Source organism: Microcaecilia unicolor, chromosome 5, assembly GCF_901765095.1.
Source record: "Microcaecilia unicolor chromosome 5, aMicUni1.1, whole genome shotgun sequence".
Classification (NCBI taxonomy): Eukaryota; Metazoa; Chordata; class Amphibia; order Gymnophiona; family Siphonopidae; genus Microcaecilia; species Microcaecilia unicolor.
Genome location: NC_044035.1, coordinates 262,927,295 through 262,941,777, shown reverse-complemented (window position 1 = coordinate 262,941,777; position 14,483 = coordinate 262,927,295). Strand labels below are relative to the sequence as shown.

The following is a 14,483-nucleotide window of genomic DNA, read 5'->3' as shown; positions in this document are numbered from 1 at the left end:
ACACCCATTTTCATGTGGCCAGTGTTTTGTTAGTTTCTATACAACAGCCTGCAGCTTATGTTGGAAGATTTTAGAATCTCTTCCTGGCCCAGACTTGGGTGATGTAAAGAAAGGAAGAGTTTCTAAACAGGTTTGTGTTGTGCCCACAAGTATTACCTTAGAAACACTGTGATATGTGATCTATGATAAGAGGAAAAACTAGATGACTGACAGTAAACATCATACAAGAAATGTTGATGAACTAGAGAGCTAAGTGGATTCTAATAATCTACCACTCAAGCAATGGCTTTTAAGCCTCCTTTTACTGAGCTGTGCTAAAATTTTGCTAAATTGACAGAGGTAAATGGCACCATAAAGACTGTGAAGCTGTTATAGTGGAGTTTTTTTTTAAGACGCATGATTGAAGTGGTCCCCTCATTATACAAAAGGTGTATCCTTTAAGAACGAGGAGGTTCCGAGTGTTCTGAGGTCTTCTTTTTTTTCTCCACTTTTTTTCATCATTGCCTGCCATAGTTGCCCTCTAACACGTTGTATGTAAGTAGAAATGTGGGATTTGTTACCATAAAGACTAAACAATTTTTTGAGGCATGAGCTTTTGAGGACCAGAGTCCACTTCATCAGATGCATGACGTGAAGTTCAGAATAGAGATCTGCACAGGAATGGGGTTTGTGGAACCCGTGGGATGGAAGCCATTCCTGCGGGGTTCCTGTGGAAGTGTACACTATACTTACACCAGCCACTCACTTACTGAGTACCCAGTTCTTTGAGTGCTGTCTCCTCCTCCTCCTTGCTTTAACAGCACAGTTGTGGAAAGTCTCCATTAAGGAGGTGGTAGAGACACACGTGGTGACAGAATTCAAACAGGCATGGGATGAACACAGAGGATCTCTAATTAGAAAATGGAAGTTATTAAAAAACCTAAACTTAAATGGCTGCATATGTGTGGATATGTCGAGTGACACTTAGATGGTGACTCCGACTGTGATGAACTAGGGCCGATACCGGGCACACTTGTATGGTCTGTGTCTCGTATATGGCAATCTGGTTTAGGATGGGCTGGAAAGGGCTTAGACGGTAACATGAGGACAGTGCTGGACAGACTTTTACGGTCTGTTTCCTGCAAATGAGAAGACACACAGGCTGGAGTGGGCTTTGACAACAACTCTGGCAACTGGAACATAAGGATAGGGCCGGGCAGACTTCTATGGTCTATGTCCCAGAAACGCCAAAGAAAGACCATAATCAAGTATATATCACCACATTCATTGCTGATTTAATTATGAATTGGTAGTGAGTGTGACTATTGGGTTTTTATCTGCTGTCACTTAAACTGTGTTACTATTAATCCTCTCTGCTCCCGAGCTGATGCGCAGACTTCAACTCTGACACAGGCACAAACGTCAGAAGTTACCTAACCTACATGTATGTGGTGACATCTCAGCACACAGTGCCAGTGAATCAGAGGTAAGTCTTACATGTGCGCACCAGAGTGTTCCAAGTTCCAACTTCTGTTCCTTCCTTGCAGTGCTGCAGCTCATGTTCCAGAGAGAGACAGAGAGCAGACTGTAATTTTTTTTAAATGTACCCATTAAATTCTTGTAGGGTGGGTAAGATTCCTGTGGGGACGGGTAAAATGTCTGTCCCCGTGCAACTCTCTAGTTCAGAACGTAGGCTCATAGACAGAAAAATGTAACAGTGAGGGAAAGGGATACAAATAAAGTATTGGAAAGTGCAGGGTGTGGAAAGAGAGCTAATTGCTACATAGTTCAGTTAACTGTTGGCTCTGGTGGGTGAGAGAGAGAGCAAAGGCAAGATGATCTCAGAACAGTTAAGTCCATATTCAACCCTAGGGTGATGGCGTTAGACTATTTGATGGATTTCAATACAGCAGTTTCATAATGGAGTGTCATGTTGAAGTTCTTTTGTAGGAGTATGGCAACCTTAAGGTCGGTTAAAGAGTATTCTGGAAGGTTGAAACATTCACCTGCTGGTTTTTGAATGTCCTTTAGACACTGAGCTAAGCTGGTGCTATCGGTATTGTAGGGGACGGTCCTTGAGGCAGCCCTTGTCAGGCGAAACATGATCATGTCGGACGCAGGTCCCCTTCGTCTGACAAGTATAAACTTTTAAGCTAAGTATTTGATATAAATATTAAATGGCAAAGACTAAAGTAGTGCTAGTTTTGAAGTGGAATTAATATCATATGAAAAGTTTCTAAAAAAAAAAATCACTTAATTATATCCTTGAAGCTGATGAGAAGGTGGGTACTGTAAATCTCGCAACCACTGAAGAAGGTTAGCGAGTTGCACCGCTGAGACGTCTGGATTGAACATCTATAATTGTGGAAGATAGGACAGATTTGGACTACTGTGTGTGGTGAATGAATCCTATAACAAGAAATTAGCCTTTCTACGGTTTTTGAATGTTGCCATTTCTAATACCAGATTTATGTCCATCTATTCTTTTTCTTAGGGACTGACCTGTTTGCCTTTATATAGACAGCAGAGGGACATTGTTGACAAATGATGGTATATATTACATTGAAGAATCAGCATGTAAATAAGACTTGGATGTTGTAACTGATGTTGTTGGTGCTAGTGTTGCAGCCTTCGAAACAACCCTGACATTATTAGAAAAGATGACCAAGGAGGGACCATCCATGGTCATCATGAACAAACTAGACTACACATGAGAAGCAAGAAGACAACTCTCCGACACAACATTTTACAAGCCCCTGCCTTCAGACCCCACTGGAGAATACCAGAAGGAACTAATCGGCTGAAAGCATTCCCCACTGAAGTGTGCAGATTTTTGTGGACACATCCCAGGAGCCTCAACTAAGTATATTCTATTACTCAAATTACACAAACAAGGAAACCCTGGACACCCGATTCTTTCCAATAGACACCATTGTGCTCAGAGTGTCCAGCTACATGGACTCCTTCCTCAGATTCTACGCTAGTGGCATACCTTGCTATCTTCCTGACATCACTGAGTTCCATTGGCCATCTCCCAGAGAATACCATCCTGACAACTATAGATGTTGAATCCCTTTACACTAACATCCTCTATGAAGATGAACTGCAAGCCCTCAGAAAAATTATTTTAAATGCATTGATGATATCTTCATTGTCTGGCCCCTTAGACTTGAAACTCCATCCTACCATCAATCTGAGCCTGAAACAATCTATACAAGTTCACTTTCTAGTTACCAATGAGAGGTTTCTCTCAAGGGGTCAGAACAAATGCTGTAAATGTAGGACTTGGCTCAATACTTTGATTAGTTTATCTAAGGTACCACCTGCCTCTGCCAATTTTATTATACCAGACTAATATGGCTACCCCTTTTAAAGTTATTAAAATTTTGCTGCAACCACGTATCAGCTGCAAAAAACAACATGCAATAACTATAAAGCCTCCCTGTTAAACTATTACGGACATGCCCAGTATCTTCCCATACAGTTAACACAGATAATAAACTTATAACATGTTAACTGCAATGCAGATAATACCTACTGAGGTGACATTAACTTCTCCATGTTATTCGCTCCTTTAACAGTTAACATGTGGCAGGTTACAATGTATTAACTGCAAGGTGCCTATTCTCTGCCGCATTTCATTCTATGTAGTTAATGCTAGAATTAGTATCCACTAACCACTGGATTCAAATTTGGGTGCAGAGCCCAGATACGTGTGTAAACTAGTCAACTGGGTGCTAACAACCAATTATCAGAGTTAACTGTCACTAATTTGGATTCACACACGCATCTGCCTATGTGCTATTCTATAATATGCACTCAATGTGTCTCGTGTGCAACCCAAAAGTGGGGAGGGCCATAGGTAGATCTGGGTGGCCCCTATACACATTCTTTTCCTTGCCCTGTCCCTTCCTAATCTTTTCCCCCTCCCCCTGTCTACTGCAGGAACTCACTGCCCATCCATGTCCTCTCCCGTCCTGCTACAATACCCTACCCACCCCCGTCCCTCACCATCTCTCCTATCCCCCTCCTCCTTCCTAGCTCTCAACCTTCATCACTTCCTTCCTGCCATTAACCCATCCCCATTCCTCCTAAGCGCATCCCGTCTTCGTCGCCCTACCTCCCCCACCCTCCTCCGCACTCTCTTGCTCCTTCTCCTGCGGGAGACATCAATCCCAATCCAGGTCCCCCACACCTGTCCTCGTCCTATCCATGCAAACGATTCCGGGATGTCTCCAATCTCATCTCTATTCCCCTCCTCCCCCCTCTTCTCGTGTGCCCTGTGGAATGCCTGCTTGGTCTGCAACAAACTTTCCTTCACCCACGATCTCTTCATCTCCCGTTCCCTCCAACTGCTCGCCCTAACTGAAAACTGGCTCACCCCCGATGACTCTACTTCAGTCGCGGCCCTGTGCCATGGAGGTTATCTTTTCTCCCACACTCCCCGCCCAGTTGGCCGCGGAGGAGTCTGGTTTCTACTTTTGCCCTCCTGTAGTTTTCAACCCCTCCTCCTACCACAGTCTCACTGCTTCTCATCCTTTAAAGTTCACTCCATTCGTCTATTCTACCCGCTGCCACTCAGAGTTGCAGTCATTTACCGCCCCCCTGATAAGTCCCTCCCTTCCTTCCTTCCCGACTTCGATGCCTGGCTCTCCGTTTTTCTCGAACCCTCATCTCCGTCCCTCATCCTTGGAGACTTTTAACATACACACTGATGACCCACCCGACTCCTACGCTTCTCAGTTCCTCACTCTGACATCCTCCTTCAACCTCCAGCTGAGCTCCACCACCCCTACTCACCAAACTTGCCATTGTCTTGACCTCGTCCTCTCCTCTACCTGCTCACCCTCCAATTTCTGCGCCTCTGCACTTCCTATCTCAGATCATCACCTGATCACCTTTACACTTGATCACCCTCCCCCTCAGTCCCGCCCAACACTAACCACTACTTTCAGGAACCTCCAGGCTGTCGACCCACTACCTTATCCTTTTGTATCTCTAATCTCCTCCCTTCCATCATGTCCCCCGAGTCTGTCGACAAGGCTGTCTCTGCTTACAATGCCACTCTCTCCACTGCTCTGGACACACTTGCACCATCCATCTCCCGTCCCACAAGGTGTACTAATCCCCAGCCCTGGCTGACCCTTGCATCTGATACCTTCGCTCCTGCGCCCGATCTGCTGAACGCCTCTGGAAGAAATCTCGCACCCATACTGACTTCATTCATTATAAATTCATGCTATCCTCCTTCCAGTCCTCCCTATTCCTTGCCAAACAGGACTATTACACCCAATTGACTAATTCTCTCGGCTCCAACCCTCGTCATCTCTTCGCCACCCTTAACTCCCTCCTCAAAGTGCCCTCCGCTCCCCTCCCACTCTCTCCTCAATCACTAGCTGACTACTTCCGCGACAAGGTGCAGATGATCAACCTTGAATTTACTACCAAGCCATCTCCTCCTCTTCACCCTTTAACCCACTCCCTCAACCAACCAACCCAGCCCTCCTTCTCTTCTTTTCCTGATATCACCAAGGAGGAAACCGCCCACCTTCTTTCCTCCTTGAAATGCACCACCTGTTCCTCTGATCCCATCCCCACCAACTTACTAAACACCATCTCTCCTACTGTCACCCCCCCATCTGTCATATCCTCAACCTCTCTCTCTCCACTGCAACTGTCCCTGACACCTTCGAGCATGCTGTAGTCACACCACTTCTCAAAAAACCATCACTAGACCCTACCTGTCCTTCCAACTACCGCTCCATCTCCCTCCTACCTTTCCAAGATACTTGAACGCGCCGTTCACAGCCGCTGCCTTGATTTTCTCTCCTCTCGTGCCATCCTCGATCCATTTCAATCCGGTTTTCGCCCTCTACACTCGAAAGAAACGGCACTCACTAAAGCCTGTAATGACCTGTTCCTTGCCAAATCCAAAGGTCACTACTCCATCCTCATCCTCCTCGACCTATATGCCGCTTTTGACACAGTCAATCATAATTTACTTCTTGCTGCACTATCCTCATTTGGGTTCCAGGGCTCTGTCCTCTCCTGGTTCTCCTCTTATCTCTCCCACTGTACCTTCAGAGTACATTCTCATGGATCTTCCTCCACCCTCATCCCACTCTGTTGGAGTTCCTCGGGGACCCTTCTTTTTTCAATCTACACCTCTTCCCTGGGCTCACTGATCTCATCTCATGGTTTCCAATATCATCTTTATCTCTCCACACCAGACATCACTGTGCAAACCCAGGCCAAAGTATTGGCCTGCTTAACTGACATTGCTGCCTGGATGCCCAACCACCACCCAAACCCACTTCTCCTCTCCCTCCACTATTTCAGTCGACAACACCCTCATCCTCCCCGTCTCATCTGCCGGCAACCTCGGAGTCATCTTCGACTCCTCCCCCTCTCCTTCTCTGCCCATATCCAGCAGACAGCCAAGACCTGTCACTTCTTTCTCTTTAACATCAGCAAAATTCGCCCTTTCCTCTCTGAGCACACCACCTGAACTCTCATCTACTCTCTCATCACCTCTCACCTTGACTACTGCAACCTACTCCTCACTGGCCTCCCACTTAACCATCTAGCCCCCCTTCAATCCGTTCAGAACTCTGCTGCCCGTCTTATCTTCCGCTTAGACCGATATGCTCATATCACCCCTCTCCTCAAGTCACTTCACTGGCTTCCGATCAGGTACCACATACAGTTCAAGCTTCTCCTACTAACCTACAAATGCACTCAGTCTGCAGCCCCTCATTACCCCTTACGCTCTCACCCGTAAACCTCAGCTCACAGGACAAATCCCTCCTCTCAGTACCCTTCTCCACCATCGCCAACTCCAGGCTCCACCCTTTCTGCCTCGCCTCACCCTATGCTTGGAATAAACTCCCTCAGCCCATAAGCCAAGCCTCCCTGCCCATCTTCAAATCCTTACTCAAAGCCTACCTCAATGTCGCTTTCGGCACCTAACCATTGTACCTCCATCCAGGAAATCTAGACTGCCCCCAATTTGATTGACTGCACTTTTTGTCCTTTAGATTGTAAGCTCCTTTGAGCAGGGACTGTCCTTCTTTATTAGATTGTACAGCGCTGTGTAACCCTGGTAGCGCTGTAGAAATGTTAACTAGTAGTAGTGCCAAAATATGGATGGATGTCCAGCTCTGATTGCAGAAGGGGGGAAGGGATGTCCATGTCGGAAAAGATGATCATTCGTATTTAGACCTGGAACTTGGAATATTCAGGTTACAGAAAAGTGCTCTGATTAAGTAATTTTCCACTGGGTGGAGTATGGGAAGATGTAAGAGGTATTTTCCTGTTCCTGGTGGGGGAAGGGGGTGGCTCACAGTTAAAAAAAAAAAAAAAAAATTACAAACAGCTACAGCGAGTTTTGAACTGAAAACCTCTGGTTGTGTGTGCTGCCTCTCTTCTAGCTGCTCTAAGCATTAGGCTCTTTCTCTGCATAGATGTCTATATGGCCATTTTATAATATGGACGTTCCTCTGCTCTACTGCCACAAAGATGTCAACATCCCTTATTTTGACCTGTTCATAGTTTAAGTTTAAGTTAAGTTATAAAATGGTTATAAAAAGTTAAGTTAAGTTTATAAAATGGATGTTCATGTCTCATACATTTCAGAACAGGAGCCATTATTGCCAGACGGTCTTTCTCTAAAAGTAGAATGTACTCTAAGGTTTTAGGAGTATATTTTGATACATTGTCTTCTGAATTTCAAGTTAATGAAGTTGTTGATAGAGTCTATTAAAAAAAATAAAGTCCATACTTCACTATATTTGCTCTCTATTCTCAGAAAAAAACATTTCTCTATCCTGGTGCAGGTTCTTATTCTATCTCATTTACTCTATTGCAATTTATATATATAAAAGGCAAGACCAACGTTCTATGAAGCCTCCAGCCGGAAGTGTGAAGCGCCAGAGATATCCGGTTTCCCCATGAGTGAAGGAAAACAGCACAGCACGAAATCTCACACAGTGAAGGACTCAGAGGGGGGAGGGGAGAGAGATGCCCTCACTCTCTCTGTAACAAAAACATAGAACAGCAGGAAACTTAACACTGAAGGACTGGACTCGGAGGGGGGAGGGGGAGGGAGAGAGGGCAGGGACACACACTCCCACATACACACTCTGAAGAAAACCTTGCTAGCCCCCGTTTCATTTGCATCAGAAACGGGGCTTTTTTTACTAGTAGTTTATATTGTTCTCTTACAGTCAGATCACTTTCTAAGCTTCAGATTCTTCAAAACACAGCAGCTAAATTGATCTTTAATTTAAAGAAATTTGACAGAGCTACTCCTGTTTAACCAGTTTACACTGGCTACCATTTAAGGCTAGAATCAATTTTAAACTAACATGCTTGTTTTTTTTTTTTTTTAATATTTGACGATTCTAGCTCTGAATATTTGATCAATTTGTTTTCCTTTCCTTTTAATCCTAGCTTCTAGATCTGGGGATTCTCATTTCCTGTATTTCCCTTCTTAGGTATACGTTGCAAAAAAAAAATAATAGAAACTTTTCTACCTTATCAGGCAGTTCAAATTTGGTGCTCCTTGCCAAAGGAACCAAAGATCATGGCTTCTGAAGAGGTTTAAAGACATAATTTTCTTTCTAAAACAAACATAACAGGCACTTTCTTTTTTCTTATCAGTTATGTTTCACTAATTTTTGTTATCTGCTTTGAACCTTAGTTGGATCTGGCGGAATACAAATATCATTAGGCTGTATGTGGCCAGATCCTATTCTAAAATAAATGAGAAATGGACATCCTTTCTAAAATGCTCTTCCACTAAAGGGGTCTTTAATTTTGGAAACTAGATTCCTTTAATGCTATCTTTATAAAGGGCAGAGCTCCTAGCCTACTGCAACTCTATGGCCCCAGTAAGAGCTGTACATTTTTGGCCAGTCTCTTCAGGATCACTATAGAATAAACTGGTCCCTGCAAAATTGCCATGGTAGACCTGGGGCGGAGGACAGCTGCAGCAAAGGCACCCCTCTCCCTATTCCCACTGTCTTCACATACTACAGTCCTTTTATACAACCTAGGACCTTGCAGGAAGACACATTGGGTCACCATTTGGCTCTGGCAGGAGAGATCATGACCTGAAGCACTGTACTACTGCTGTCCTCCTCCAAGCTTTGAACCATGGAAAAAGGCAATGGAGAGACCATAAAGAAAGAAAATGACTGGAGATCTGCGAACCAAGTCAACTTTCTGAATTTCTTGTTAATACTTCACCTTCTCCTGAATTAGAATTCCTGTGTGAAATATACTCAGTCTCTTTAGATGGACCTTGAGTATATATATATATTTTAATTTGTTGGTATGTAATATTTCTTTTAGTGGCTGCTTGATCTCACTTTGCGGATAATTTAGGTTTCATGCTCTTCTCACATCTGCCAAGTGCATACATTCAGTATCTGTGGTAGCTCCTCTCCCATGGTGGAAGAGCAGGCAAGGGAACAGAGACCACATCCTCACTGAAACTAAGAAAAGCCTGAAGGAGATGGAGAAACCTGAGAGTGGAGTAAAGGGAAATCTGACTAGAATGGAGGATATAGAGAAGAAATTTAGGGAAAAGGAGGGAGAGGAGAGGAAAGACCCCGGTAACAGAAATCTAATGATTGGGAAAGGGAAGATAAGAGAGGCCCCCCTGATTTGGGGGTGAGGAGATTAAGAACTACCAGTGGTAATGAGAAAATTAAATTACTGTTTTAATTGTTATTTCATTATCGATCTCATTATACCCAATCCTTTATCCCACTATGTTACTCATATTCTTGTGTAATTATTAATTGTATCTTTACTCAGCTATGGCAATAGCCAGGGCATAATATTGTAAGCCACAATGAGCCTGCAAATAGGTGGGAAAATGTGGGATACAAATGCAACAAATAAATAAATAAAATGGAAAACTTTGGGGTGGGTGAAAAGGAAGCAAAGATTAATTTAATTAGTGGGGGGAAGGGGTGATGAGAGGAGAGGAGATGGGAGAAATAGAGACAAAACTGGCAAACTAGTACATGAATAAACTTAAGAGCAGAAGAGAGAAGGGGGAAAAGATGACTTCAATGGAGTGGAGGAGTGGCCTAGTGGTTAGGGTGGTGGACTTTGGTCCTGGGGAACTGAGTTCGATTCCCACTTCAGGCACAGGCAGCTCCTTGTGACTCTGGGCAAGTCACTTAACCCTCCATTGCCCCATGTAAGCCGCATTGAGCCTGCCATGAGTGGGAAAGCGCGGGGTACAAATGTAACCAAAAAAAAAAAAGTGTTCCTCGGCTCCTGCGCCCTTCTAAACCAAAGTTCTGCCCATTGTATATCTGGATTTTCAAAAGGCGTTTGACAAGGTACCTCATGAAAGGGTACAGAGGAAATTGGAGGGTCATGGGATAGGAGGAAAAGTCATATTGTGGATTAAAAACAGGTTGAAGGATAGGAAACAGAGAGTGGGGTTAAATGGGCAGTATTCACAATGGAGAAGGGTAGTTAGTGGGGTTCCTCAGGGGTCTGTGCTAGGACCGCTGCTTTTTAATATATTTATAAATGATTTAGAGATGGGAGTAACTAGCGAGGTAATTACATTTGCTAATGACACAAAGTTATTCAAAGTTATTAACTCGCGACAGGATTGTGAAAAATTACAGAAGGACCTTAAGAGACTGGGAGGCTAGATGGCAGATGACGTTTAATGTGAGCAAGTGCAAGGTGATGCATGTGGGAAAAAAAGAACCCGAATTATAGCTACGTCATGCAAGGTTCCACTTTAGGAGTTACGGACCAAGAAAGGGATCTGGGTGTCGTCGTTGATAATACACTGAAACCTTCTGCTCAGTGTGCTGCTGCGGCTCGGAACGCGAATAGAATGTTGGGTATTATTAGGAAAGGTATGGAAAACAGATGCGAGGATGTTATAATGCCATTATATCGCTCCATGGTGTGACCGCACCTTGAGTATTGTGTTCAATTCTGGTCGCCACATCTCAAGAAAGATATAGTGGAATTGGAAAAGGTGCAGCGAAGGGCGACTAAAATGATAGCGGGGATGGGACGACTTCCCTATGAAGAAAGACTAAGGAGGCTAGGGCTTTTCAGCTTGGAGAAGAGACGGCTGAGGGGAGACATGATAGAGGTATATAAAATAATGAGTGGAGTGGAACAGGTGGATGTGAAGCGTCTGTTCACACTTTCCAAAAGTACTAGGACTAGGGGAGCATGCGATGAAACTACAGTGTAGTAAATTTAAAACAAATCGGAGAAAATTTTTCTTCACCCAACACGTAATTAAACTCTGGAATTCGTTGCCGGAGAACGTGGTGAAGGTGGTTAGCTTGGCAGAGTTTAAAAAGGGGTTAGATGGTTTCCTAAAGGACAAGTCCATAAACCGCTACTAAATGGACTTGGGAAAAATCCACAATTCCAGGAACAACATGTATAGAATGTTTGTACGTTTGGGAAGCTTGCCAGGTGCCCTTGGCCTGGATTGGCCGCTGTCGTGGACAGGATGCTGGGCTCGATGGACCCTTGGTCTTTTCCCAGTGTGGCATTACTTATGTACATATATATCATATATGAAATTAATAGAAATTGAAGTTTGTATGTATTAGCATATGGAAAAATGGGACAAGTATGACCTTTATACCTGAGAACACAGAACCCTGCATAAAGCAGGACACCTCCTAGCCAGGTTTTGAGGTCAAGGGGAGTAGACTTTTGTCTTCTTAACTACCAGTAAAAATATTCAAATTGTGACCATTACCCCAGGTACAGCACACACACTCCTTCCACCGCTAGACATTTTGTATAAATTAGATGGGCTTTTGTTTGTATGGTGACTCTACAGGATGTGCAGACCACTAGTCCTGAGCATTTTTACTTTGGGTGACAAGGGCCCTTGCTCCAGAGCCTAATTTCACAGAGTCACCAAAGGCAGCCCTTGACTCAGGGCCTTTCAAATAGGGCCAGACACTTTGTGAAATAACACAAAATTCTTCAAGACGACACTGAAAACCTATACTGAAAACTAACCACACCATAACAGCCCTAACTCACCTATGAAAAGACAGTGATATAAATATTATATTGGGTCTTAGAGCACCAAATATACCTGCTACTGGGAAACTGGAACAAGCTAGACTTCCTAGAAAGACACTATATGCTAGCACAGGGGTGGGCAACCTCAGACCTTGAGGGCAGCAACCCAGTCGAGTTGTCAGGATTTCCCCAATGAACATGCATGAGATTTATTTGCACGCACTGCCTCCATTGTATACAAACAGATCTCATGCATATTCAATGGGGAAATCCTGAAAACCTGAGTTGCAGCCCTTGAGGACAGAGGTTGCTCACTCCTGTGCTAGCAGAATTCTTCACCTCAGAATATGGACTGCCTCTCTCACCTACTACTACTTATCACTTCTATAGCGCTACAAGGCATACGCAGCGCTGTACACCATACATGAAAAGACAGTCCCTGCTCAAAGCGCTCACAATCTAAATAAGACAAGACAGGTAAACAGACAGAACAACTAAGAGGAGAGGGAATTAAAGAGGTGGGGTACAGGGCAAGAGAGTAGTGGTTAGGAGTCAAAAGCACTGTCAAAGAGGTGGGCTTTTAGCTTGGACTTGAAAACGGCCAAAGACGGGGCTAGACACACAGGCTCGGGAAGTCTATTCCAGGCGTGAGGTGCAGCGAGATAAAAGGAACGCAGTCTGGAATTAGCAGTAGAGGAGAAGGGGACAGACAAGAGAGATTTATCTACAGAGTGGAGTGCCCGAGGGGGGACATAGGGAGATACAAGAGTGGAGAGGTACTGATACAAAATAGGGGACCACAAAAAAACCTGTAGACAAAACCTGAAATGGATACCCCCAAGAAAGCCAGACTCTTTAAGCTGGGCAGGGCAATATTGGTAAAAGAGAAGCAGAGGTGCGTTTTCTCCTGTGCTTTATAAAATAAAAATAGAAAAAAATGTACATTTAACAATGCAGGCACATTTTGGTCCTTAAAAGTATTAAATAAAAACAAATTTTTTCTTTTCTACCTTTGTTGGCTTGGAATTTTAATTTTCTAATTAAGCTGGTCTCCATCTCTTTTCCATGAGTTAGTCTTCTCCCCCAAATTCTTTTCCAGGACCATTCCATTTTGTCTCTCTCGTCTTCTACCTTTCTTTCCATCTGGTACTGATCTTTCATTTAATTTTATTCCCCCCCCCCCCCCACTTTTCTCTTCTCTTCTCTTCTCTATGTTTATATCCACCCATTTGATTTTACTCTTATTCTCTCACCTTCTAGTCCTTAAGTCTCCTTTTCACAGATTTGTCTCATCTACCAACTGGCTCTTCCCATCTCCCTTATTCCCTTTCCAGCACTTCCTTTGTCCCTCTGTATCTCTCCTTCCTCAATCTCCTATTCCCCCCATCTTTCACCCACTTCCTTAATCCCCCATTCCCAGTACTCACCCTCTTAGCCTTCATGTACCTGCCACTGCCTCTCATTCTCTCATCGGCCCCAGCTCCATCCCCGTCTTTCCTTCCTTTCCCTTGTCTCCAGGCCATACTTCCATCTCTTACCCTATGTCCTACTGCTTTTTCACTATTTTTCTTAACCCCATTTCCACCCTCACTCAACCCCTTTTGAGACCCATTCCGTTCCTCGCATACTCGTAACCATAAAACGATTTGGCTACAGTGTTTTTAGTAGGTTGCCAAATGGTGACCAGGTTTCAGAGTTGCTGCCTTTTAGTTTATCTCCTCTCTCTCATCATCTGCCATGCAGGACTCCCCCCTCTCTGTTTTTCTCTCCCGCTCCTCCCCCTTCTAGGATCTCTTCTGTCTCATGCCCCCATCCAACTTCACTCCATTGTCTCTTTCACCCCCTCACTATCCAACATCATTTCTCTCTTCCCCATCACATCGCTCGCAGATCTGGGTTTTACACCGTCCCTCGCTCTAACGTCTCATCTCCCAGCTTCACTCAGTCTTTTTCCCCTCCTCCCTCTATCCAGCTTTGCCTGTCTCCCCGCTCCAATACTCCTGTCTCTCTCTTTTTTTGCCGTTCATCACGCCTCTGCCAGTTTACCTCCTCTGCCCTCCCATAACGTAACATGCAAAAGAGAGAACTTTGCAAGCAGAACAAGGCCCAGGGATTCTTGCAAGTACTGTAATTACAACGTCATATCCTATACTATGAGAACCCCCAAACACTGTCACCTAACAGCCTAGAACATGATAGCATAAGCTCCATACGCATGCGCTCACGCCTCCACCCCTTACCTTACTGTCCGGACCTTTCCGGTGGGGAGCGGAAGTCTTCTGGGCGGAATGTAGACAGTGGGTGGGCTGTGCCGTGCGGCAGCCGGGGTGGAGCGTGGCGTGCGTGTGTGACGCAGTTGGAAATTATCGCCGCTTTGTGAGCCTGCGGAAGGGGGGAGGGAGTAATCGGACCCCTCCCCCCAACTCTTGCACTCGAGAAACTGGTGGGGTGGGTGGTGACAG

At 44.6% G+C, this 14,483-nt stretch overlaps 2 protein-coding genes across 4 annotated transcripts in view; one reads left to right on the top strand and one right to left on the bottom strand.

The window, feature by feature from the left end:
• LOC115470695 (putative protein FAM172B) overlaps positions 1 to 14,345 on the bottom strand; it is an 18,492-nt gene extending 4,147 nt beyond the window's left edge. Inside the window, exon 1 of one of the 3 annotated variants that reach the window (XM_030204145.1) lies at positions 14,262 to 14,345. Coding sequence is in view for 1 of the 3 variants with exons in the window: in XM_030204143.1 (XP_030060003.1) it covers positions 13,032 to 13,182 (151 nt within the window). In the remaining 2 variants the exon portion in view is untranslated. Of the gene's footprint in view, positions 1 to 13,031; positions 13,760 to 14,261 lie in introns of those variants that run through there. The other 2 variants (XM_030204146.1, XM_030204143.1) reach the window with 2 other exon arrangements.
• SENP7 (SUMO specific peptidase 7) overlaps positions 14,331 to 14,483 on the top strand; it is a 231,010-nt gene continuing 230,857 nt past the window's right edge. Inside the window, exon 1 of the mRNA XM_030204142.1 lies at positions 14,331 to 14,483. The gene's annotated coding sequence lies outside the window, so the exon portion shown is untranslated.